Source organism: Ahaetulla prasina, chromosome 17 (assembly GCF_028640845.1).
Source record: "Ahaetulla prasina isolate Xishuangbanna chromosome 17, ASM2864084v1, whole genome shotgun sequence".
Classification (NCBI taxonomy): Eukaryota; Metazoa; Chordata; class Lepidosauria; order Squamata; family Colubridae; genus Ahaetulla; species Ahaetulla prasina.
In genome coordinates, this window is record NC_080555.1 from 7924966 (window position 1) to 7951872 (window position 26907).

General features: G+C 45.1%; 2 protein-coding genes across 3 annotated transcripts in view; both read right to left on the reverse strand.

Annotated features, from left to right (window-relative positions):
- Positions 1-345: 345 nt before the first annotated feature.
- RCE1 (Ras converting CAAX endopeptidase 1) lies at positions 346-11792 on the reverse strand. 2 transcript variants are annotated; one of them, XM_058159994.1, is made up of 8 exons: positions 11405-11792; positions 10702-10804; positions 7377-7460; positions 6734-6812; positions 5701-5868; positions 3001-3072; positions 2058-2120; positions 346-898 (listed from the first exon to the last, which is right to left on the reverse strand). In XM_058159994.1, exons 1-8 carry the CDS (start codon positions 11545-11547, stop codon positions 651-653), a joined length of 960 nt encoding a protein of 319 aa, XP_058015977.1. In that variant the 5' UTR covers positions 11548-11792; the 3' UTR covers positions 346-650. The 2 variants fall into 2 exon arrangements, with proteins under 2 accessions (XP_058015977.1, XP_058015978.1); XM_058159995.1 differs by having other exon boundaries at positions 7377-7456; positions 11405-11442.
- Positions 11793-13673: 1881 nt separating this feature from the next.
- The window catches only part of TOP6BL (TOP6B like initiator of meiotic double strand breaks), a 45780-nt gene continuing 32546 nt past the window's right edge, over positions 13674-26907 (reverse strand). The window contains exons 10-16 of the mRNA XM_058160750.1: positions 26112-26249; positions 23944-24065; positions 22947-23057; positions 21335-21433; positions 19934-20066; positions 16373-16650; positions 13674-13884 (exon numbers count right to left, since the gene is read on the reverse strand). Of these exons, the coding sequence (XP_058016733.1) occupies positions 13831-13884; positions 16373-16650; positions 19934-20066; positions 21335-21433; positions 22947-23057; positions 23944-24065; positions 26112-26249 (935 nt within the window). The 3' untranslated portion in view covers positions 13674-13830. The remainder of the gene's footprint in view (positions 13885-16372; positions 16651-19933; positions 20067-21334; positions 21434-22946; positions 23058-23943; positions 24066-26111; positions 26250-26907) is intronic.

Genomic DNA, 26907 nt, shown 5'->3' on the forward strand with positions numbered 1-26907 from the left:
AGCCAGTTGAGGATAATCCCACCGCCGGTTAGCCCTGCCCCCACCTGTTTTTCGGGCCATTTTCGGGCTGTTTTCGGCCCAAAAAAACCACCTTTCCAGACAACCTGGAAAACAGGCCAAAAAACGAGTGGGGGCGAAGCCAGCCAGTGGTGGGATTTGCCGGTTTGCCAAACTGCGCAAAATCTTAACTACCGATTCGTGCGAATCGGAAGCAGCCCACCTCTGCCTCAAAGCCCCGATTCCCATGAGAAATTTGGCCAAGGGAAAGACCCAAAGGACCGGCAGCTCATGGATCTCACTTACAGAGGACTCCCCCCACCCGAGTCCATTCAACCAACCAAGGCGCCTCCTTAAAGTACTTTATTCATAAAAAATAGAACTCTTCAGGGCCTGGAGGAAAAGGGCCCGGGGGTCTCTAGAAAAAAGGGTGGTTGGCTCAGGGTGGAGATGTGCGAGAGTGCCAGCGTGGCTACCCATTGGTGGCAAATGGGGTTGAAGTAAGGAGCCTCTGGGAACAGGGGAGCTCCGGCCCTTCCTTCCCAGCTGTGGAGCAGAACGCCGTCTGGGAACCAATTTGGACACACAGCGCAGCGCCCGGAGTGGAGGGGGAGAAGCAAGGGTGCGTTCGTGGCGGAGGCGCCATGGGGCTGTCAGGAGCACCAGGAAGAGCTGGTGAGACCATCTGCGGGAGAGGTCAGTCTGGAGAGGGAGCAGATGGGCAGGTGTCCAAAGAAAGCCGGGTCTGTCATGGGGAGGAGGAGGAGAAAGAAGAGAACCACGCCCAGCAGGTAAAAGAAGACCACCAGGAAACACTGCGAGTGTTCCAGGGCTGCGCCCACCGCAGGGAATCCGACGTAATTGCAGAAGGAGTGGCAGAGAACTGGCCCAATGAGGTGTCCTGCGTGGAGAAAGTGAGAGTGAAAAGAAGAAGAATCACCCCTTCCGAGGAGCAGAGAGAAAAACGAGCTTTCCCTTGGTGGAAAAGCCACCACCCAGCGATGTCGGGTGACCGATAACACCTTCGGTCAAGCCAAATGGAGAATTTTAGCTGGTGTTCTGACCTAGGTTTCCTTAGAAAGTAAACAGCACAAACTTAGTCCTGGCAAACATCTAATTCATACAGCTGTAAATTACTTTCATTTACAGTCCACAAGGCTTGGTAAACAGTCTTTCAGAGGAGTGTTTATAAACACCCACCTTATCTCCCTTGGAATGCTGCCAGGGAACGAATTGCCACACGCAGGGCAAGGCCAAACTTAGCACAGAGTCAAGCAGAACTTTTCCAGAGCTTTTACCAACCAGACGAACTAATTGCTTCCTGCAAAAGCTCACGTCCCGTTCGCTCCTCTTTTAAGTCTTATGGGAGGGGCCAATCACCTCCAAGCCTTACTCCCAAGTCGACCCTGTTTTCTTAATCGTTCCTATCCTCTAGCACCTCTGCACATGTGCACACTGGGAACAGACTCCCGCTATTCTTCTGCCTCGCTGATGTCAGACTCCAGAGGCAGCAAAGAACTACCAGATGGTCTTGGCCCTCTATCTGCCTCCGACGCAGAGCCCTCATCTGGGCCTTCCCCAGACTCCAGGACTGGCCCACGTTTCTCCCCAACCTCCTCACTGTCTGAATCTGCTGCCAGCTCTGCTGGCCGTTGGCGGACCACAACAGCTGGGAGGCGGGCGAGAGAAAGAATTCTTCATTTTTGCAAAGGAAAAAAAAAATGAGATCGGCTCACGCAGGATACTAAGCCACAAAAAGGCAAACCAACTGCTTTGTCTTAATACCGGATTAGCCTTGATAGAAAGGGAGAAAAGAATCGGGGTTTGAAAAGGGTCATTGGTAGAGAAGACGGCTCAACGTCTCCATTTTAAGATCCGAAACCTCCATCGTTTCCCAGCTATCGCCCAACCCTTGGAGGGGGGACGTTCTCTGGAGAGACTCACCTGGCAGGTAACAGTAGAGGAAATGGGCAGGTAACGGTTGAGGAAACTTGCATGCAAATGAGCAACCGAGAGGAAGGGAAGAAAAAATCCCGGCTCCCAACCAACCCTTCACCAACCTGTTCGGATAAAGAGGAATGCGGTGTAGGCTCCGAAGATCGCGGTGTAGGAGAACTGGAACACTGCAGGGGAAGGAAACAGCTGGTTAGCAAAGATTGCATGTGTGCGCGTTGGTGCACATGCTGCACGGAGGGAGCACGGAATCCAATTTAAAAAGGGGGCGCTTCTATGCAATCCCCCCATGGGAGCAACTTCAGGCAATGATAGATATTCAGTGTTTCTGAACCTTGGCGACTTTTAAGATGTCGGGACTTCAACTGGAGTTGAATTCCAGACATGTTAAAGTCATTGAGATATGTAATTTAAGAAGTAGGAAAAAAGGAAGATATTCTAAAATTTGTTTTTCCGTTTGCAAAGAAACCCTTTGGCCCCATTTCTCTGACCCGCTTTTTCGTCTTTTGGGTTTGCGCTGCCTCCTGAGTAACACACGGAGCAACTCAGCTACACAACGACACCCTTGGCCCAGGGGTATCGAACGGAGCTGTTTTGGGGGGGCGGGCGCTCAAGGTACAAAACAACCCACCAAGGCAAGGTTCCCACAGTACCCTGAACTACAAAAAACCCCAATTAAATTAGGATACCCCACGGTACCCTGAACTAAATTAAAATTAAATTAGGAGTAAATCGGTTCGTCCCTTTGCAAAGAGTCATCAGGGCTCTTGGACATGATAAAAGCACATTGTGGGAAAACGGCCAATTCAAATTCACCTTTTTTTCTTCAAATGGTTTAGCAATATGTCAGCAATACGTTCAAAACAACAGCAACGACGACAAAAATCCTACTCGTAACAGTCTGGTTTTAAGCCTCTTGGCCCAGCGTTCAACTCTGGAAAATTTTGGCCCCGATTGGGGTGGTTTTTTTTATTGGGAGCTTCCAACCCAACATTCCCCTGCCTTGCACCCTTTTAGTGACGGTCCTGCCAGGACTGACTGATGCCCCACCTGCGGAAAGGAAAATACTGGCTCTGCTTCCTTGGCGAAACCGCAGCTGCTCGATGACATGATGGAAATGAGCTGCGGAAAGGAAAATAATTTAAGATGTATTTAAAAAAAAAAAACAGCCCACATATAGGTAGTCCTCATTTAGCAATCGTTCAAAGTTATGATGGCATCTTTGCAGCATTCTCATGATCGTGTGATCAAAATTCAGACGCTTGGCAACTGGTTCATATTTATGACCGTCGCTGTGTCCCAGCGACCTTCTGACAAGTTTGAATCGATGGGGAAGCCCGATTCACTTAACAACTGGGTTACTGACTTATCAACTGCAGTGATTCACTTAATGACTGAGGCAGGAAAGGTCGTAAAATGGGGCAAAACTCACTTTAAGAAATGTCTCACTTAACAGAAATTTTGGGCTCAATTGTGGTCTTAAGTCGATTGGCAAAATAGGGGCCTTACGTTCTCCTGGGCTTTATAGATAGTCCCTGACTTACAAGCGTTCATTTAGTGACCAATGGCCAAGTTGACATGCTACGGCACTGAAAAAAGGGACTTACAACTGGTCCTCACACTTAAACCACGCCCTCCCCCCCCGATCAAAATTCAGATGCTTGGCGACCTTCATGTATTTACAACAAATGCAGCATCTAGGGTCACATCTGTGACCTTCCCAGCAGCCTTCTGACCCCAAATGTCAATTGTGGGAAACGGGAGCCAGATTTGCGGACCAGTTGCATAATTCACTTAGTGACTGCCGTGATCTGCTTAACCGTGGCAAAACGAGGTCACAGAATCGGAAAAGACTCACTTAACAACTGACTTCCTAGCCACGGGAGAGTCTGCTCCCAATTGGGGCCGTATGTCGGGGACTATATGTCATCCCTTATCCAAGAAGAAAGGCTGGCTCAGTGGCTAAGACGCTGAGCTTGTCAATCGAAAGGTCGGCAGTTCAGCGGTTCGAACTCCTAGTGCCGCGTAACAGGGTGAGCTCCCATGACTTGTCCCAGCTTCTGGGACAACCTAGCAGTTCGAAAGCAGGTAAAAAATGCCAGTAGAAAAAATAGGGACCACCTTTGGTGGGAAGGGAACAGCGTTCCGTGCGCCTTTGGCGTTGAATCATGCCGGCCACATGACCACGGAGATGTCTTCGGACAGCGCTGGCTCTTCGGCTTTGAAACAGAGATGAGCACCGCCCCCTAGTCTCGGGAACGACTAGCACATATGCGCGAGAGGAACTTTGACCTTTACCTATCCAAGAAGCAGCGTTCTTCTTCACAGGTAGAGTTAATCAAAGCACCTTACTGACATCCTAGCTTCGGAATAAAATTAGTCTAATTTGAGCCCATCTTGACTCTCGCTGACTTCCACCCATGGAGTTGGCTTGGCAACCGCAGGGATGTGGATGCTAATTTTTCTGGAATCCTTTTTTTTTTTTTTAAAGCTTTCCAGCTAAGCCTCCAGATCTGCAGCTTTCTGGAAGTCTCTTATTCAAGGTCGAACCCAACCTTTGGTCCACGGACCGGCACCGGGCCACGGCATGCCAGCAGACTGGGCCACGCAAGCAAACCAAGCCCCATCCATGGGTTGCAGGCAGCATAAAAATAAACACACTGCCTCCAGTCCACAGCAAAACCTTTCCGCGTGGAACTGGTCCCTAGTGCTCACAAGATGTGGGGGAGGGGGGACACACGCTGGTCTAACCAGGTTGATTTTCTTTAGCTTTTATGAAATTCAGAAATACTGGTTGCACAACCCAAACAGGAGCTTCCTTTCCAAATCAACCAGGCGACTCAAATGGAAGTTCGATCCATTTTCTGTCCCCACCTGATTCCCTATCCCATCGGAGCTTATTTCGATGAAATTTTAAATAACCCTCAGGAAGAAAGAGAGGAGGTGAAAACTAAAAGAATATTCCAGAGTTGGAAGGGACCTCGGAGGTCGTCTAGTCCAACCCCCTGCTCACGCAGGAAACCTGTACTAGGGATTCGAACGGCCAAACTGCTGATCTTTCTGATCGAAAAGCTCAGCGCCTTAGCCACTGGGCCACCTAGTCAGGGTTGAAAAGAAATGTGCGGTGATCTCTTAGCTCGGTAGTTTTCTCAGTCCTTGGTGCTTTCTGAGCGTGGTTGTTTTCTTGCAGATGTTTTGCGATCCAACTAAGGTAAATTCATCAGTGTTCTTAGAAGAGGGCAAACCTCCAATCCCTTCCAGCACTGATGAGGTTACCTAGTTGGGTTGTGAAATGTCTCGAGCTCAGAGCGCCCCAAGGACTCCACAATTCATACATTATCTCTCTTCGCCTTCTGGTACATTGGGGGGAGGGGTTTAGTAATGATGGCAGCTGCTTGGAGGAAGACCCAGCCTTCTCAGGGAAGACGCTACCCCACCCCACCCCTCTAATAGTGCCCCCCCAGCCCCAAAGCACGCAGCCACATCCTGGCAAAGAAGATATCAGGGTGTAAAGAGTTAATAGCTGTAAGCTGATGGGAAGCTGTAAACGGAAGGCAGCCAGAAGCTGATGCAATAGAATGAGGCAGCAGCGTTACTGCCACTTTAAGAAACTGAATCAGAACCTGGCACAAGCCAGCAACCGGCTTGGGGCTTATCTCTTCCTCTCACTGAAGATGCAGAACTTGGAAGGGAGGTGGGTGGCAAATACATCAATCAATCAATCAATCAATCAATCAATCAAAAACTCACCGACTCCAAAGAAGAGCGGGCAGGTGACGATGGCCAATCCTACTCCCGTGCAGGGCACCAACATGGGCACCATGCAGGCCCGGAAGACCAGCTCTTCGGTGAAGGGTGCGATGACTTGGTTGCGCAGCCAGCGCATGTCGGTGAGGCAGAGAACCCAAAACCTGGGGTCTAGGGGGGAAGAGGGGGGAGTAGAAGCAGTGTTACTGACGCCCTCCCCAAAACACACACACACACACGGGCCTTGATCTTTCGAGCGGAGAAAAAAATGGCAGTAAACACCCTGTTCAGTTGAGGAGGTTGTGATAGGATCATCTGAACTGCCACTAAGAATCAACTACAGGTAGCCCTTGACTTACAACCGTTCATTTAGTGACCGTTCGGAGTTACAGCGGCATTCAAAGAGGGGCTTGTGCCCCTTGTTCACATTTATGACCGTTGCAGCATTCCCCACGACTACGTTGACGCTTGGCAACTGACTCAGACTTATGGCGGTTGCAATATCCTGGGGTCACGTGATCGCCGTTTACGACTTTCCCAGCCAGCGCAGTCAATGAGGGAAGCCGGATTCGTTTTAACAACCATGTGAGTCGTTTTAACAACTGCAGTGTTTCGCTTAACAACTGTGGCAAAAAATGGTTTTAAAAGTGGGCCCAAGACGCTCCACCTACTGTCTTGCTTAGCCACCAAAATTCAGGTCTCAGCTGTGGTCATAACCTACGAGGAAAACCTGTAGTGAGACCAGTATTTCTCAACCTTGGCCCCTTTAAGGAGGACGGGACTTCAACTCCCAGAATCCCCCAGCCAGCCATGGAAGTTGGGGTCCACCCCTCCTCTTAAAGGGGCCAAGGTTCAGAAACACTGACATAGACAGTGGGAACTTACAAAAGCTTGGCTCCGCCCATAAAGTGCTCTGGCCCCACCCATATTCACCAAAGCGCAACATATGCCCCCCCCCAACAAATATTCATCCACCCCCTTTAGTGAAATAATATTTTCTATTCTCTCAACGCAAAGCCCATCAGCAGATTCTTACCGAAGGCCACTCTTAAGCCATCTACCATGTCCCAGGGACAGTCCATGGACAGCTGGATGAGGGGGCCGAGAAATAGGATCTGGGAAGACGGGAGAAAACCATGGTCACTGGGACGTTATAGAAAACCCGCCTGTTTTAAAAATTAAAAATAACTTATTCCCCCACCCCCACCCCGGTAGCCTTCTATGAAACAGCATCCAGCACCAGCTATGGACAGGAACAGGGGTGAGCCGCTGGGGGTTCGGGAGAACCTCTAGCTAAGATTCTGTGCAGTTCGGAGAACCCCCTCCCCAAATCCCACTCCTGGCTGGCCCCACCCACCCCACTCTGAGGAGTCCCCACACGGCCCATTTTGGATGCAGGTAAGTGCAGGGTGTATACGGAGGCTCGGGGAGGGCGAAAAACGGGCCTATCAGAAGTTCGGGAAGGGGCCTCCAGAGCTTGGGGAGGCCATTTTTGCCCTTCCGGAGGCTCAAGAAAAGCCTCCAGAGCCCGGGGAGGGCAAAAACACCCCCCATGTGTGGTGCAGGAGTCCGATTAGGCCACAGCCACCATGGCCACACCCAGCCAGCAATCGGGCAGAGGGTTCAGGGCCAGCCTTCGTGAAAACCCAGGTTGTCACCCCAACACGAGCCACTCTTACCACCGTCAGCAGCAGAGGCAGCAGAGTCGCTGGCAAGATGCCCTCCAGCCGGAACCCCATCAAGGTGAGCAGGGATGCATCTGGCTGAGCAGAAGAGGGGATACCTTCATCTTCATCATCATTATCCCTCAAGCACCATCTCCCCTCTTCCCCTCCTGATTCCACCCATAAGCAGCAAAAGGAAAATGGCATCTCGCCTCTTACTAGAGTGGCCTCAGACAACATTTAAGTTGCAGGTTTTAATCCTGCTGCGAACTGACTTTTCAGCCACTGGAGAGATTCAGCAAAAGGAGCAATTTTTTTATCCCGTCGTTATTACTCGAGATGTTGGGAGAAACCTAAGGCTCCTTCCTTCCTCTTAGTTTCCCCATCCCTGCGAGTTGGGAGAGAAAGGCTGGCCCAAAGTCACCCAGTTGGCTTCACACCTAAGATAGGACTAGAACTCACCTAGCAATTGGCCCAAAGTCACCCAGCTGTCTTCCATGGCCAAGGCAACACTAGAACTCACCGTCTCCCAGTTTTTAGCCTGATGCCGTAACCACTTAGACCAAACCGGATCAAGAAACTATAGGGTACCATCTTAAAGATTCCCTGGAAATACACTTTTCATTTATTTATTAAATTTATATGCCGCAGATCTTGTCATGCAACTTTTACTTCATTCAGTGAGCTGCCACAATGATTTCATCCCAACTCCCATCATCCCCGATGGGATGAATGTGCTGCGGAGGGCCCAAAGAGTTTCCTTCTCTCTTTTATTTCAACCCACGAGCTGGAAGGCCTCGCCTATCACTTCAACCGTGGCTTTGTCGACAACAATGCATTTAAACCGGTTGCTAAATCAGCCCGTTTTCTGCCTTCCTACCAATGGATTAACCACTCTCCACGCACGCACGCACAACTGCAACCAAGCTAAATTGCGCACTGGGAGTGCTGCGTAGCCCGAATATTTTTGCCAGGTTGTAATTATCTTGATTTAAGTACGCTGCAGGGAAGGCAGCTATCAAACACTTCAGAATGACTCAAGCCACGGATGGAAGCCGCCAAGAGTGGGTGGATGGCCCAAACCTTCTCCTAGGAGACTCCTTTTCAACACAGGTTGACCTGCAGCGCTTTTGCGCGTCACAAGAAACTTTTAGGACTGTGTATGATAAAAAGACTACATATCTGGCCTTGCATATATTAACCGCATACTAGAATTGTACTTGCGCAACGATGGAAAAATGATGAGATCCCGTCCGAGGGGAATGTAATTAAGAAAATATCAGAAATGAATAGACTAACGCTTATTATTAAAGACAAAGAAGAAACTGAATATTATTTGATATGGGACATATTTTATCAATGGATAGACAAAAGAAACGGAAGTTAGAAAGGAGGAGATATAAAAAGAGGAAATTTTTATATACAAATATATATATATGTTTTCTGAGGTTTTCACGGGTGTTTGTATATAGGTCTTTGGTTGTTCGGGTTTTCTCCCGTGTAAAATTGGAAGTGTCTTGGCGACGTTTCGACTAAGTCTCATTCATCATCTTCAGGCTTCAGGCTTCAGTTGCTCCCAGAAGCACGTAAGCTGAAGCCTGAAGATGACGAATGAGACTTCGAAACGTCACCAAGACACTTCCAATTTTACACGGAGAAAACCCAACAACTAAAGACCTATATATATATATATTTATATATATATATATATATATATATATATATATATATATATATATATATATATATATATATATATATATGTAAAATATAAAGATATAAAGATATTAAAAGAGGGAGAGTTGTTAAAGAAGATGATGTTAAGTATTGTCATATTACCATATTATTATATTATCAACATTATGGTGATGAATACCACAACAAATGTGTATTATGATTTTTAGAATTTTTTTATTGGTCAAGTGTGATTGGACACACAAGGAATTTGTCTTTGGTGCGTATGCTCTCAGTGTACATAAAAAGACAAGATACATTTATCAAGAATCATAAGGTACAAACAACACTTAATAATAGTCATAGGGTACAAATTATTTTGTTTAAAACTAATTGTACCCAGATGACACGCTGTTTGATGAAAATTGAATGTTATATAAATAAAACACTCTGATTGGCAGAGAATCTATCTTGGTTACCTGCACAAACATTTCTCTGGCCCTCCCTAGGCCCAGTTCAAACTGCTTAATGCTGCTCTTTTAAGGCCCTAAATTTGGTTTAGCGGTTTAAGGCAGCAAGCTAGAAAGTGGGAGATAGTGAGTTCTAGTCCTGCCTTAGGCATGAAAGTCGTCTAGGTGACTTTCGGCCAATCACCAGGAGACAGGGAGTTCTAGTCCCACCTTACACATGAAAGCTGTCTGGGTGACTTTGGGCCAATCACCAGGAGATGGTGAGTTCTAATCCTGCCTTAGGCATGAAAGCTGGCTGGGTGACTTTGGGCCACTCTCTCTCTCAGCCCAACCCACCTCACCAGGTTGTTGTGGGGAAAATAGGAGGAGGAAGGTATACTGGATTATGTTTACCACCTTGCGTTATTTATAAAAATAAAGGCAGGATGCAAGCAAATAAATAAATAAATAATGTAAGCCCCTAATTTATGTATTAAAACTTATTAAATTTACTTAAATTTTATGTATTAAATTTCTTTATTAAATCTCAGTATCCAAGCAACTCTGGGCAAACTTGCAATATATTTTGAAGCAGTTCCTTTTCCCACAGCAATCTACCTGCATGCTAATATATTAGCCATTTTTTCATCTTTTTCATCCACGATTGCTTCTGTTACGGGATCGATCTATTTCAGCAAGGCTGTTCCCTGCCACAGGTAAGCTGACACACTACCTTATCAAGGCTGCATCGCAAACTTTGGTTACCGAATTTTCTTTCTTTCTTTTTTTTTTAACGCAACTCATAATAAGGGCATCATCCTAAGCAAAAGAGGTTTGAAATTTACATTCAGTCAAACGTTAAGTTTTTCTGTTGCAGAATATTTTGCAGGGCTGTGGCCAAACATATCCAGCAGCAAAGGGAGATTTGTCTATTTATCTGAACACGGTTGGGGTATCCCTGCTTTGAGATCCCGGGAAAAATTAATTCTCAAATCCAGCATTTCAAAACTTTGGATGCAGTTGGGCTTCTCACCTCCACTTTTCAGCTGCTGTTAACACATTTGCTGTTTGGAGACACTTTGATTTAAACAACAACAACCACCAAGTAGCTTCTTAAAGAAATACACCAGTCTTTGAAACGCCAGAAATCTCCAGGTAAAGTCAAGCCAGACCTTCTTGGCTAGATTTCTGGATTTCTTAAAGCAGAGCGTCCTCACCTTAATGCCCGTCACTTCTTTCCAGACCCAGATGAAAAGGGGCGAGAAGGTGGAGACTACCAGGACGCTGGTGAAACGGCGTTTAATGACCGCCGGGTGGTCCCTAAAAGGAGGAAAACCCAAAAGTCTGAAAAAGTGCCCCCCCCCAAAAAAAACAACCCTGCAGCCCCCTGGAAGGAAAGGGAGGGAATATTATGCAGTGCAGACTTAAAAGGGTTCATTCACAAGACCGGGCAGAAAGGAAACCCCGGGGGTGAATAAACTTCAGCCACGGGTGGGTTCCCCCCCCCATCGCAGAGAGAAGCTCAAAGGCTCCGCGAGTGGAGTCCCAAGTTTAACGGCGACAAAGAGTCGCGAAGGGACCTTCGAGATCATCTAGCCCAACCCCCCCCCTCACGCAGGAGGGATTCGAACCGCCCAAAACCTGCCAACCTTTCCGATCGACAGGCAGAGCTCAGCGTCTTACCCAATGAGCCACCGAGGCTTTTTGGCTTGGCTGCTGCTTGGATTGCCGCCCCCTCCCCAATTTCTGCAAAGGGACTTCGGGATACAATTCCACCCACCACCCACTCCAAGCCTTTTGCAGGGGATCCAAGCCGGGCTGGAGGGGAGGGGGAAGCCCCTCCGAGGGCCGCAGGGGGAGGGTCTGCAGCTCAAGCCCCCCAACCCCTTCCCCAGCTTTCCCGTCCTCCCCCCTCCTCACCTGGGCAGGTGGCTCTTCCAGACGTAGAGGCTGCCCACGTAGGAGCAGGCCAGGCCGAGGCAGGAGAAGAGCGAGACCCAGCAGAGCCCCGACCCCCCAACGCCCCCCGCCGCCGCTGCTTCCCCCTCGCCCTCCGCCGACATCGGGGCGCCGCAAGGAGCGCGGCTCAGCCCGGCCGCCCAGGCGAGGCAGGCAAGCGGCGGGCAGGGCCGCGTGGGGAGCCTCCGCCTCCCGAGCGCGGAAGAGGAAGCCCGGCAGCCGAAGGGAGGGAAGCGGGCCGGGCTGCCCTGCTGCGGGGATTGCGGCGGAGAGACCCCGGCCCGGAGGGCATCCCGGCCGCCCCCTGCCAGCGATTCCCGCCAGGCCAGGCGACCCTCCCCCCCCTCCGTCCTCCCTCCCCCCCACCGCCGCCGCCTCCTCCTCCTCCCTTCGGCTCGATCGGGGTCGGCAGGTTGATGGGATGGGACGCCCCCGGCTGGCTCCGGCGTTACGCAACCCGCCAACGCTGCTGCTCGTTTGCAAGCTTTTTTTTTTTTTGCAAGGAGTCTTCCTGCAGCGGCGCCTGGCACCGCTTGGGGGCGGCAGCTGCCCGCCTCGGGGAAGCTAAGTGGGATGGGGTCGGGTTTAGGAGTGGAGGGGCAACTGGAATGCATACAGGTAGCTGGTACATAGCATCCAGCTACCATCTAGGTCAGTGGTCTCCAACCTTGGCAACTTTAAGCCTGGAGGACTTCAACTCCCAGAATCCCCCAGCCAGCATGCTATAAGATGGGTGGACTTCAACTCCCAGAATCCCCCAGCCAGCATGCTTTAAGAAGGGTGGACTTCAACTCCCAGAATCCCCCAGCCAGCCTACTTTAAGATGGGTGGACTTCCACTCCCAGAATCCCCCAGCCAGCATGCTTTAAGATGGGTGGACTTCAATTCCCCAAATGTCTCAAGCAACATGAGAGTTAAAGTCCGCCCATCTTAAAGAACTAGTTGTGGCCTGGGAACAGGCCGCGGCTGGAGCTTTGGACCGTGTCGTGCCTTTAATAATAATAATAATTAATTAATAATAATTAATAATTATTAAGTTATTAATAATAATAACTTAAAACTTATTTATTTCGCATGGCTGGACTAGCTTGATTTTTACCTTTGAATTTTAATTGAATTTGATGGGTTTTTAAAGTTTTGTGATTTTATGGGGGAGTGTGTTATTTTAACATTTGGGCAAATTTAAATTAGTTTTTTAAGGGATGTTTTTAACTATTGTGTGTATCTGTATTTTATCTGCCTGTTCACCGCCCTGAGTCCTTCGGGAGAAGGGCGGTATACAAATTAAAATATTCATTCATTCATATTCTTTGTGGCCTCTGACCCGGCGCAGATCTCGGCCGGCCCCTTGGTTCTCTAGGGGCTGAGGGAGATGAAACGCCGGAGAAGACGCCTAGAGAGTGCCTGGCGGTCCAGTCGTTCCGAAGCTGATCAGACACTAGTTAGGTCTTATTCTAAGACCTACCTAGTGGCAATGAGGGAGGCGAAGCGTTCTTACGCCTCCACCCTCATTGCGTCGGCAGATAACCACCCGGCCGCCCTGTTTCGGGTAACCCGCTCTCTCCTTCATCAGGAGGTGCGGGATGACCCTTTGCAGGGACATACCGAGGAGTTTAGTGGTTATCTATACGATAAAATCGCTCAGCTCCGGGATGGTCTGGATCGAAATTGGGATGATCCAAGTGAGAGGGCGGAGTCACGTCTTGTCGAGATTGTTTGGGATGAATTTGATCTTGTGACTCCCGAGGACGTGGACAGGTTGTTGGGGAGGCTCCACGCCACTACATGTTTACTGGACCCGTGCCCTTCCTGGTTGGTGCTGGCCACACAGGAGGTGACACGAGGCTGGCTCCAGGGGATTATCAACGCTTCTTTGTTGGAAGGGGTTTTCCCTGCCGTCTTGAAAGAGGCGGTGGTGAGACCCCTCCTCAAGAAGCCTTCCCTGGACCCAGCTATTTTGGGTAATTATCGTCCGGTCTCCAACCTTCACTTTGTTGCGAAGGTTGTAGAGAGTGCTGTGGCGCGGCAGCTACTCCAATACCTGGATAAAGCTGTCTATCTAGACCCGTTCCAGTCCGGCTTCCGACCCGGATACAACATGGAGACAGCTTTGGTCGCGTTGGTGGATGATCTCTGGAGGGCCAGAGACAGAGGTTATTCCTCTGCCCTGGTCCTGTTACACTGGGGATTGGGGAATTCTGGGAGTTGAATTCCACCCCTCTTCAAGTGCCCGAGGTTGAGAAACACTGCTCTAGGGAAAGCATTGTGTTCATTCTTTAGTAGAAGGGACCAAGAGACGGTTAACAGCTGTCTTCATTTATTGCTTTGCCCGAAACACTCCATAGAACCTGGGAATTCCATTAACTGAACAGTCTGAAATGGCCGTTTCAGGAGGTCCACGTGGCCATGTTGAAAACTTCCTGAGCCCAAAAGTCCTCGTCCTGCAAGACAGAGAAAGTCCGAAGAGAAAGCCGCTTTAAATTATGTTTAAAGCAAAGTCATCTGTCAGGCTACGCCAGTCCCAAACCAGGTCACTTTAATAGAATATAAGAGTTGGAAAGGGACCTTAGAGGTCTTCTAGTCTAACCCCCTGTTCAAGCAGGAGATCCTATCCCACTTCAGACAAATGGTTGTTCAACATCTTCTTAAAAGCTTCCAGCGTTGGAGCATTCGCAACTTCTGGAGGCAAGTTGTTCCACTTATTGATTGTTCTCACTGTCAGGAAATTTCTCCTTAGTTCTAAGTTTCTTCTCTCCTTGGTTAGTTTCCACCCGTTGCTTCTTGTCCTGCCTTCAGGTGCTTTGGAGAATAGCTTGACTCCCTCTTCTTTGGGGCAGCCCCTGAGAGATTGGAAGACTGCTATCATGTCTCCCCTGGTCCTTCTTTTCAGCCATACCCAGTTCCTGCAACCGTTCTTCATATGTTTTAGCCTCCAGTCCCCTAATCATCTTGGTTGCTCTTCTCTGCACTCTTTCTAGAGTCTCAACATCCTTTTCATATCATGGCAACAGAAACAGGATGCAATATTCCAAGACTTTAAGAATTCCCAGAATTCCGCAGACAGCACACTTTAAGATGGGTGGACTTCAACTCCCAGGATTCCCAGCCAGCATGGGAATTGTGGGAGTTGAAATCTACCTGTTTTAAAGTGGCTGAGGTGGACAAGCACAGACCTAAGCCACCTCCTGATGGTCTTGCCAAGCAATGGTGGCTCTTAAACCATGGTTTATAGCTTAATTGTGTTGGATAAGACTCGGCCACTTGACTTTTTTTCAGGACATTGCGGGTGAACAAACCACAGCTTAGCGTGATTTAAGCGTAGCTCTTCAATGCCAGGGCTTGTTCGTGACTGCAATGTGGTTTTGGCACTAGGCAAAATTATTTTTCTCAGCATTCTAGAACATTTTGTAACGGGCTGCGGTTGTTGTATTATTCTGCTGGATTTTACTGTTGTGCCCTTGCTTCTTTATTTAAAATAAAGCTTTGGGATTGAATAGAAAGATGGCACACAGATGTTTGAAATAAAATTAATTTCTTTCCGTGTGGATGCCTGGCGGGCATTCTGAGCCTTGTGTTGCTAAATTCCTCATTTGTGTAGTTTTAGAAACCAGAAAGAGGCTTATTGCTTAACCAGGTTAGTGAAAAACCCAGTCCCTCCATTTCCACAACTTACTAACTAACTTTTAGCCTTGATTTGGTTTTTCCCCCCTGCTTTAACGTATTATGTATGCTAAAGTTGGCTGGGTTCAGGTAGTTCTCGAATTAGAACCGTTCATTTAGCGACCAAAGTTACAATAGCACTGAAAAAAGCGACTTTAACTGGTCCTCACACTTACGACTATTGCAGCACCCCGATGTCACATGATCAAAATTTGGGCACTTGGCAACTGGCATATATTTAAAATGGTAGCAGCATCCTGCAATCATGTGATCGCCATTTGAAGCCTTCCCAACTGGTTTAGAATACAGAACATAGAACAATAGGGTTGGAAGGGATCTTGGGAGGTCTTCTAGTCCATCCCCCTGCTCAACTCCCTTCCAATAAGTAAAGTCGATTGTCGAAATAAGATAAAGCTGGATTCATATAACAACTGCAGTGTTTTGCTTAACAACCATGGCAAAAAACGGTCATAAATTTGGGCACGAGTCACTTAAAAGCCACCTTCCTTCGCCATAGAAATTTCTGGTTTCCATTGTGGTTATACCGTAGTGGCCAAAATTGTGGAAACCTTTTGGGAAAAGTGCATTTTTGAGGTTGGATGGCTAATAACCCCACTTTTTTTGGTGGGGAGTTTCAAGATGATCCTATTCCACTGCTGGAATGGCCTGGGAATAGCCCATCCAACTGAAAATCAGTGGAGCCAATGAAAGAAACTGGTTAGTCAAAAGCGACCGAGCAATAAAACCCAGTTAATAGAAGCCATCATTCAATCTTGGTTTCACATGAGAACAGCTGCTGAATTAAAAGACTTGGTTCACTCCATGGGAAGACGTTGTAAGGCTGTCATTCATGCTAAAGGTTACCCAGCGAAGTGTTAACTGACATGGGGATCATTTTTGTACATCTCGTTTTTTCTATGTGTTTCACTTTTCTTCTTTATACTGTAACTGCTATTCTCATAGCAAATCCTTCATAAAAGCGATGGCATTACATTCGTGATTCAATTATCTTTTCATTGATATATCATTTTATGGTACTACTAAAAACAAAAGTGGTGTTTTTATTAGCGAGTTCTAGAAAATATACTTTTCCCAAAAGGTTTCCACAATTTTGGCCACTACTGCTAAGTTGAGGACTACCTGTGTACAATACTCAAGGATCAAATTCAACATAAATGAAAATTAAGCAAATCATATCATGACTTAATCTATGTGAATCTGGAAACCCTGTTAATCAATTCATTCAATTTTTATTTTTTTTTTACAAACCTGACATAGATCTTTGCTCCTTGCAGCTCCGGTGACACCATCATTTCCAGGACTTTTGTCTGGGAAAATATCCCTCTCATTCTTAGAAGAGGATGAAAAGGAAGAGGTTGAAGTGGCTTCTGGTCTTGTTGGAAGACTTCCTTTGGCTTTCTTGTTCTTGGCTTCACCGGAGACATTAAGGTCTTCTGAACCCTCTTCCATGGGAATCCTCCTGTTTGCTGGTTTTCTCTTCTTGGTCGTGCTTATTTCGTCAAACTCTGAGCTATCAAACCGAAATCCTGCAGGACACAAACTTGGGAGTCACACACATGTGAAATCACACATTGAAATGCAATCATTTCAAACATGTGAAATCACACATTGAATTGCAGCACATGCATGTACAGACACGACGCACAGATCCAAACTGAAAATTACATCAGTTCCGTTATGCATTATAGCTACCAAAATTGTGGAAACCTTTTTGGGAAAAGTGTGTTTTCTAAAACTAGCTAATAACACCACTTTTTTGTTTTTGCAGTAGTACTATAAAATTCTATATCAATGGAAAGATAATTTAAATAAGAATTTAATGCAATCACTTTTATGAAGGATTTGCTATTAGAATAGCAGTTATAGTATAAAGAAGAAAATGAAACACATAGAAAAAAATGAGATATACAAAAATTATCACCGTAGAAAAAGAGATATATAAAAATGATCACCATGTCAGTTAATACTTCGTTGGATAACCTTTAGCATGAATGACGGCTTTACAATGTCTTCCCATGGAGTGAACCAAGTCTTTGAGTTCTGCAGCTGTTTTAATGTGAAATCAAGATTGAATGATGGCTTCTATTAACTGGGTTTTATTGCTCGGTCACTTCTGACTAACAAGTTTCTTTAGACAGCTCCATAGATTTTCAATTGGATGGGCTATTCCCAGGCCGTTCCAGCAGTGGAATAGAATCATCTTGAAACTCCCCACCAAAAAAAGTGGGGTTATTATTTATTTATTTATTTATTTATTTTATTTGATTTTTATACCGCCCTTCTCCCGAAGGACTCAGGGCGGTGTACAGGCATAATAAAACCGACAATACAATATACAGGTTTAAAATACGATTTAAAAAACTTATTAAATTAGCCCAGCAATTAAAATTTACCATACTAAAAAAACCCCTTAAAATTAATAAATTCAACATTTAAAAACCCAATTTAAGCCAGCCCCGCGCGAATAAAAAGATGAGTCTTGAGTTCAGAAATGTCGAAGGTCAGGTATTTGGCGAGACCCGGGAAGCTGCTCCAGAGTGGGGGCCCCCACAGAGAAGGCCCTTCCCCTGGGGGCCGCCAGCCGACATTGTTTGGCGGACGGCACCCTGAGAAGTCCCTCTCTATGGGAGTATTAGCCATCCAACCTCAAAAATGCACTTTTCCCAAAAGGTTTCCACAATTTTGGCCACTACTGTAGTTTTTGACTTACAACAATTCATTTAATGACTTGTTTGAAGTTACAAAGGCACTGAAAAAAGTGACATGATCATTTTTCACACGACCACTGAAGCATTCCCATGGTCACATGATCAAAACTCAGACGATTGGCCATGAACTCATACTGACGATGATTGTAGTGTCCTGGAGTCACGGGATCTCCTTTTGTGACCTTCTGACAAGTAAAATCAATGGGGAAGCCGGATTCACTTAACAACCGGGTTACTCGCTTAACAACCGCAGTGATTCACTTAGCAGCTATAGCAACAAAGGATTTAAACTGGGGCAAAACTCACTTAACAAACGCCTCGCTTAGGCACAGAAATGTTGGGCTCCATTGTGGTCGTAAGTCGAGGACTACCTGCATATCAGGTGGCTGTAGCTAACCTATTTTTTTAAAACCCAAAAAATAGGGTTGTTGTTTTTTTTCTTTTTACTTTTGCGAGGCTCAACTTCCTTGCTGAAGCAGATGCACCTGTTTCAAGTGACATTTCAGAGCCTGGGAAATGATTTGTTCTTGTTTCTGTTTGTTTTAGAAAGCTTACTTTACTTCCTGGCTTAACTTTTTTCCGTGTTTTGAATTTGGATGCATTTTATCGCTGGGAGAGGTCACTGGAGGACAGAATACAATGGATAAAGAGAAAGGTTGCCTTTTTTCTAATTATCATAGAGAATTTAGAGAACTGCCATAGAGAACTGCCCAAGGAGCTGCTGATCCAATTCTACAGAGGAATTATTGAGTCTGTCATTTGCACCTCTATAACTGTCTGGTTCGGTTCTGCAACCCAACAAGAAAAACACAGACTTCAGAGGATCATTAGAACTGCAGAAAAAATAATTGCTACCAACCTGCCTTCCATTGAGGACCTGTATACTGCACGAATCAAGAAGAGGGCCGTGAAAATATTTGCAGATCCCTCACATCCTGGACATAAACTGTTTCAACTCCTACCCTCAAAACGACGCTATAGAGCACTGCACACCAGAACAACTAGACACAAGAACAGTCTTTTCCCGAAGGCCATCACTCTGCTAAACAAATAATTCCCTCAACACTGTCAGACTATTTACTGAATCTGCACTACTATTAATCCTCTCATAGTTCCCATCACCAATCTCTTTCCACTTATGACTGTATGACTATAACTTGTTGCTGGCAATCCTTATGATTTATATTGATATATTGATCATCAATTGTGTTGTAAATATTGTACCTTGATGAACGCATCTTTTCTTTTATGTACACTGAGAGCATCTGCACCAAAGACAAATTCCTTGTGTGTCCAATCACACTTGGCCAATAAAATTCTATTCTATTCTATTCTATTTCACATTTAGACCATTGAGCTGATAGCTAATCGGCAAAATGCTTTTCTCTTTTCTTTCTGTAAATCGTATATTTTATATATTATACAGGTATTGCTCGACATACGACCACAATTGAGCCCAAAATTTATGTTGCTAAGTGAAACATTTGTTAAGTGAGTTTTACATCCTTTATTGCCACAGTTGTTTAGTGAAACATTGCAGTTCTTTTTTTTTTTTGAATAAGTTTTTTATTTCTTATTTTTTACAAATGTATTAAGTGTGTGAACAGTGTGGTTCCTGAGTATCATACATTTCATACAAGAAAATTAATCATATTTGTTTCATTTAACAAGCTTATATAATACTAGTAATAATACACATCTTTATATTAAATTATTAATGATAATTCAATGCAAATATGCATATGTATGCTAAATGTAACAAATATGATTAATAATATCCCAGCTGTATTACGTAGAATATGGAGATTGTTATAAAAACAATATATTGAAATATTGAATAACCAGCTAACAAGCTGAATAAGCAATAATGGAATATCTTAATGTAATATAAATGTTGGTATTAATATTAGTTATGTAAGTTTGTTAAATGTAAAAAATATTTTATTCATATAAGATTAAGTGATTGGTATAAAAATAACGTATTGAAATAGTGATTAACCAAATAATGGAAGATTGTAATTTAGACATTGCAGTTGTTAAGTTAGGAACAGCAGTAACTCTGGAATTGTGTGTTTTCTTAGTTGTGCACACAAAGACATACCTTCTCTCTCGCTGGTTCCTTCCCTTTGCTCCAATCCTGGACAACTAACACAAGATAACAATGTTTTCTGATGAATGGCAGATGAGGGAGTTTTGGCTGTTAGTGGTCTTGTCTTACACTTTCTAGGCAGTAGCTGCAGAAAAAAAAACCCATAGGACACAATTTATATTAACAATGCACAAACTATATTAAAGGAAGAATAGAATGCTGCTAATTCTCCAGCCCAAGGAAAATTGTCATGGAAAGATTTTGGAATGGTAAGAAATCATCCTTTCCAATGAAGCTGCATCTTTGCATTATATTATTTTTATAAGACATAAAATGAAGACTAAACATGTTATTAACCCAGGTAATATGAGCCGGGTCACTGCACAACGCCCACCCATGTAGAGTGCAGATATTTCACTGATATAATTTTCTGACAGAGATCTTAGCTGGATATTGGAATACAGGTAATCCTTGACTTACAACCAACCATCCAAAGTTACAACAGCCCTGAAAAAACTTGACTTATCATTGGTTTTGTGATTACAATTTGGGTGCTTGGCAACCAGCATTTATTTATCATGACTGCAGCATCTCCAAATCATCTACCTACCTACCTACCTACCTACCTACCTACCTACCTACCTACCTACCTACCTACCTATCTATCTATCTATCTATCTATCTATCTATCTATCTATCTATCTATCTATCTATCTATCTATCTATCTATCGTCTGTCTGCCTGCCTGCCTGCCATCGGTATCTATCTACCTACCTATCTACCTATTCATTGGTATCTATCTATCTATCTATCTATCTATCTATCTATCTATCTATCTATCTATCTTTCTGCCTGCCTACCTACCTACCTACCTACCTATCCATCGGTATTTAACTATCTATCTATCTATCTACCTACCTACCTACCTACGCATCAGTATCTATCTATCTATCTATCTATCTATCTATCTATCTATCTATCTATCTATCTATCTATCTATCTTATCTCTCTCTCCCTCTCTCTCTCTCTCTCCATCCATCCATCTTGTATCTTTTTTGTGACCTTCCCAGCAGCTTCCCACAAGCAAAATCAAGGTGGGGAAGCTGAGTTCACTTAACAACCGCATAATTTACTTATCAACTGCCGTGACTGACTTAACAACCGTGGCCAAAAAAGGTTGCAAAATCAGGGGTGACTCACTTAACCGCCTTGCTTAACAACATAAAGTCTGGTCCCAATTTGGGATCATAAACTGAGGACTGTTTTTGAGGCTTCTCTGTTGCCAGACTGTCTGTAAGCCTTTGCAGTAATCGACTGAACCTTCATTCTCTTAAGAGTGAGGTCTGGAGTGGTGCTGAACAACGATGAGAGAAACAGGAGGAAGGGAGGAGGTGTGTTTAAGATAATGTTTACCTTTTTGATCTCACAGGCGTTACTGGGCTTCCATTGCTTGAGAATGACTTTGTTAAAAGTATCTTTGATATTTTCCTGGAATTCTTGAGTGTCTGCAGCCTGGAGAGAGAGAGAGAGAGAGAGAGATTCTCTTAACACAGGGATGGGCAACTACGACCCCTTTCACAGCCTATGGACTTCAATTCCCAGAACTGAACCATGCTGGCTCGGGGATTCTGGGAGTTGAAGTCCACAGTGTCAAGCCTGGAAGCCATCTTTTGCATTGGATCTTCAGGGCTGCCACATTTAGTGCTGTGGGAAACTGGGAGGGGGGATTGTATGGAGCATATATATAATCAAAACGACATTCCTTTCTCAGAGAGTCAAGGACATCTTGCCTTGCACCTGGATGGCTGGAACTGGGAGGCCTCTCCAGTTGGGACAGTGTATTGATTGGACCGTGTGATGGACTTTTGGTTGCAGGGGGAAGAGACTTGAATTTTCCTTTGGGTGGGGAAAACCAGATTCGGGTTTTCCCAGATTTGTCAATAGGACATTTCTAATAAAATGGAACTTTGAGGAAAGTCAAACCTCCGAGTTTTCTTTCCTTGGGAATATTACTTGGAACCCTGACATACAGGTCATAAAGCAGACCACAGTTGCCCATTCCTCTTTTAACACAATGCATGTGTAGCTTTAATTCTCTATGGCATTACATGTAATCTTTGATTTACAACTACAGTGGAGCCCCAGATTCCCGTTGCTAAGCAAGAAAGTTAATTTTTGCTCCATTTTATCACCTTTCTTGCCTCAGCTGTTCAGTGAATCACTGCAGTTGTTAAGTTAATAACGCGGTTGTTCAGTGAATCCGACTTCCCCATTGGCTTGGCTCATCAGAAAGTCGCAAAAGGAGAATCACATAACCCCAGGACACTGCAACCGTCATAAATATATGAGCCAGTTGCAGAGTGTCTGAATTTTGATCACCTGACCCTGGGGATGTGAAAAATGATCCAAGGTCACTTTTTTCAGTGCTGTCGTAACTTTGAACAGTCATTAAGTGAACTATTGGAAGGTGAAGGGCTACCTATATTTCTGATGAAAATGTGAGGTAAGAGTTAAGGCAACACTTAAATTAGTAGTTTGGAAGTTGCTTAATTTAATGTCCTCGCTCGTGGCCGGGCATGGTCAATTCTCAATCCTACACAACCTTTCTCAACCCAGTTGTCCCTGGTTTTAATTCAAAGAATGGAGGCCTTTGAACTCTGGTGCTGGAGAAGACGCCTGCGAGTCCCTTGGACTGCAATTCCAAGGAGGTCAACCCTGACAGCTCTTTAGAAGGCCAGATCCTAAAGAGGAAACTCAAGTCCTTTGGCCACCTAATGAGAAGGAAGGACTTTCTGGAGAAGAGCCGAATGCTGGGAACGATGGAGGGCAAAAGAAGAAGAAGGGGACGGCAGAGAACGAGGTGGCTGGATGGAGTCCCTGAAGCGGTCGGTGGGAGCTTCAATGGACTCCAGAGGATGGTAGAGGACAGGAAGGCCTGGAGGAACGTGGTCCATGGGGTCATGATGGGTCGGACAGGACTTCGCAACTAACAACAACAACTGGTTTTAACACATCTTGGCTGTACCTGCAAGCTATGGAGACACTTTCTTCGGAAGTTGCCGTCGGTGCTGCTTGAGACTATTCTGGAAATGGCAGACGCCATGATGGGTAAAGAATATGCCAGCTTCTGCTGCTCCTGTGGAGAACAAGGAGTCCTGCCTGGTGCTCACAGCCCATGGCAGCCTCAAAACAAACTACCCGAATGTCTTCCGCCTATCCTTACAGCAGGCGGTATAATTGTGCTACGGATTTTATTGTGTTTCTTTTGTCATCGGATTTGGAAATCGCCCAGCTCCTTCACAGAAGGACTTTGGGCAGTGTAACGAATAAAATATTAAAAGGTAGAATCCCATTGGCAAGGATAGTTACATCATGTCTGTCAAGTGCAGCTAACCAGGAAGCAAGCGGTTCAAATGAATACAGGCGATCTTCGAATTACGACCACAATTGAGCCACAAATTTATGTTGCTGAGTGAAACATTTGTTAAGTGAGTTTTGCCCCATTTTGCAACCTTTCTGGCTCTGCTCTTCTATGATATTATCTCTTCTCTTCTCTTCTCTACATTCTCTCTATTTCATTCTATTCTCCTTTCTTCCCTCCTTCTCCTCCTCCTGTTCTATTCTATTCTATTCTATTCTATTCTATTCTATTCTATTCTATTCTATTCTGTTCTGTTCTGTTCTGTTCTGTTCTGTTCTACCTTACCCTACCCTATTCTTCTCTAAGCTGTCCAGAGTCATTTTGAGTGAGTTGGGCAGCCATGTCAATTGTCTAAACAAACAAACAAACAAACAAACAAACAAACAAATGGACCCAGATTGTTGGGGGCAATAAGTTGACTTTGTATATAAATATACAAATAGAATGAAGACTATTGCTAACATAGTGTAAGCCGCCCTGAGTCTTCGGAGAAGGGCGGGATATAAATGCAAATAAAAATAAATAAATACATTTCTTCCTTCTATCTATGGTCCCAAGCCTTGCCCTCAACCCTCCCGGCCTTTTGTCATGAGCTTCGCACCTGGAATAATCTGTAGTGTTGATGCAGGACCTCATTCACCAGTTCCTGGGTAGCCGTTTTCACCGCCTGCTCGCTGCAGAAGAGGATTGGTGAGAGATGGGACAGGATCACTCGCCGGTTCCCTGCAGCACACAAAGAGAGAAGGGGACAAAGGATGACGTGCAGATGCTAAACACACAAATGCACAACTTCGTGTAAGAGGGATGAATGGGTGAGCAAGTTGTGCATATTCTGGCCTGCGAACATGGGGGGAAAACAGGAACCTCTGGTCTCAGTGACCAACCCAGATTGGATCTTGCAACAAAATCCCCTTCAGTTCCAGAGAATTACAAATTATTGTCTGGATTACCCCATGCAGTTTGCCTTTTGCAAATTCACTCGCGGTACAACTAATTCCCTTGCACTAGAACTAGGGAGAAATTTCCTGACAGTCAGAACAATTCATCAGTGAAACAGCTTGCCATCAGAAATTGTGGCTGTTCCAACACTGGAACACTGGATACCATTTGTCTGAAATGGTATAGGGCAGGGGTCAGCAACTTGCGGCTCTGGAGCCGCATGTGGCTCTTTCACCCCTCTGCTGCGGCTTCCTGTCACTCAAAATAGGTGTCACAATCGCCAATGTGTGACACCCGCTGGCACACGATTTATTTTCAACCCCCGGTAGGCCAATAAATCCAACAAAAGAAAAGTTTCAGAAGAAAACAGAATGTTTAATTCAACTACATATGTAGTTTTGTGGCCGCTCAAGAAATAGTCAGGCACGGGAAGGGTTTTTGTGGCTCCCGGTGTTTTCTTTTCTGTGGGAAACGGTTCCAAATGGCTCTTTGGGTGTTTAAGGTTGCAGACCCCTGGTATAGGGTTTCCTGCCTAAACAGGGGGTTGGACTAGAAGACCTCCAAGGTCTCTTCCAACTCTTCTATTTATCAACTCGCAAAGCATTCCTGTTCTGTTCTGTTCTGTTCTATTCTATTTTTAGTCCTTGACTTACAACTGTTCATTTAGTGACCATTACAATGGAGTGACTTTTGACCGTAGCAGCATCTCCATGGCCCCGCGATCAAAATTCAGGCACTTGGCAACTGATTCATATTTATGACGGTTGCAGTGTCCCGGAGTCACGTGATCCCCTTTTGCAACCTTCTGACAAGCAAAGTCAACAGATTCACTTAATGACCATGCTACTCACTTAACAACTTGCGTGATTCACTTAACAAACCGTGGCAGGGAAGGTTGTAAAATGGGGCAACCTTCACTTAACGTCTCTCTGAGGAACAGAAATTGTGGGGCCTCACTCGCGATCCTAAATTGAGGACTGTTTGTATTTTGGAAAGGGTGATTTTTATGGCTCAGCCATATTGTGAACCAGACATTGTGGCTTATTTAATAAACTGTAGTTAAAACCAGCAATATCCTAATGCTCCAAGGTGCACACTTACACTTCCTTTGCCGTTTAAACTAAGCTATTCGCTGGGAGAAAAGCCAAATAATTCTCTGGCAATTGACTTCTTAGAGGCTTCAAGAATAAATGTCTTTAAAAAACACATCTGTGCTGCATTTGTATTTTTAGCGGAGGGTAATATGATCCTAAGCACAGATGGGAGGTTAAGTGAAGTTATTCGGAGTCTCTCTGATTTCTCAGGGAGTTTTCTTATCATAATTTCACATATTCTCGGTTAGCTATGGGGCCAGACGTTTATTTTGTAGCTGCCACTGTCATAAACTCCTTGTATTCAACTTCTTAGTGCCCCCACCCCCGCACCCTGATCCAAGCAGAAATATATGTGCATATATATATATATATTTGTTATATATATTATATTATATATATATATATTTGTTTTCTGAGGTTTTTGTGGGTGTTTGTATGTAGGTCTTTGGTTATTCAGGTTTTCTCCCACGTAAAATTGGAAGTGTCTTGGCGACGTTTCGACAAAGTCTCATTCGTCATCTTCAGGCTGGTGTTTACTGCTTCATGCTTCTAGGAGCACGAAGCTGTAAACACCAGCCTGAAGATGACGAATGAGACTTCGTCGAAATGTCACCAAAACACTTCCAATTTTACGCGAGAGAAAACCCAAAGAACCAAAGACTACATACATACATACACACACACACACACACACACACACACATACAGATGTGGATATATCTATATTAATATGTACAGAAAGTGAAAATTGGTTTGTCCTGAAACGGGTCAGTATAACCAAGAAAAAGGAAGATCAGCAGTTTCTGTTCTTGAATCTCCGAATCCTGCTGGTGGCTGGTATGAAGGTCAAATTGGACTTCAGGTCTCGCTGTATCTAAGAGACAAAATACATTGATTGATTGATACATTGCATTGTTTCTTATTTCAGGCAAATAATCAAAGAAGATTCAGTGATGATACCTAAGGAACTGGTGACTATAGCCATCTTTTAATGACCCCATCATCTCTTGCGGGGGTGGAGTCTGGGCAACTGAATGGAGCTAGCAAAGTGTTTACTGGCCGGATACCCTTCCTGTTGCCAATGCGGAGTTTTGTTTAGCAGATAAATTGCTCATTGTGCCCAAAGCGAGAGAAATATCTAGCCTCTACCTAGGATCGAAGTCACAGCCTCCTGATTGTGAGGTGAGAGCCCTACTTCTAGGCCACTGCACCTCTCTCTCTATATATAATTTTGTTGCATGATCCAATTTATATATATTACCAAATACAGGGAGTCCCAAATATAGATTGGATCATGCAACAAAATTCCTTTCCATGCCAGAGAATTACAGCTTATTGGGTGGATTACCCCATGCAGTTTGCCTTGGTGAACTCACTCCTGATAAAAATAGTCCTTGACTTACAACAGTTCATATAGTGACCGAAGTTACAACGGCACTGAAAAAAGTGGACATGACCCCTTTTCACACGACGGTTGCAGCATCCCGAGGGTCACATGATCAAAATTCAGCTGCGCTTGGCAACTGACTCAT

Excerpts from the sequence above, each read along its gene's own strand:
- RCE1 (XM_058159994.1), bottom strand. The coding sequence starts at position 11,547 with ATGTCGGCGGAGGGCGAGGGGGAAGCAGCGGCGGCGGGGGGCGTTGGG. Across the intron at positions 10,805-11,404 it reads TGGAAGAGCCACCTGCCCAG|GGACCACCCGGCGGTCATTA; the intron begins GTGAGGAGGGGG and ends TCCTCCTTTTAG. Across the intron at positions 2,121-3,000 it reads CAGTATTTTCCTTTCCGCAG|TGTTCCAGTTCTCCTACACC; the intron begins GTGGGGCATCAG and ends CTTCCCCTGCAG.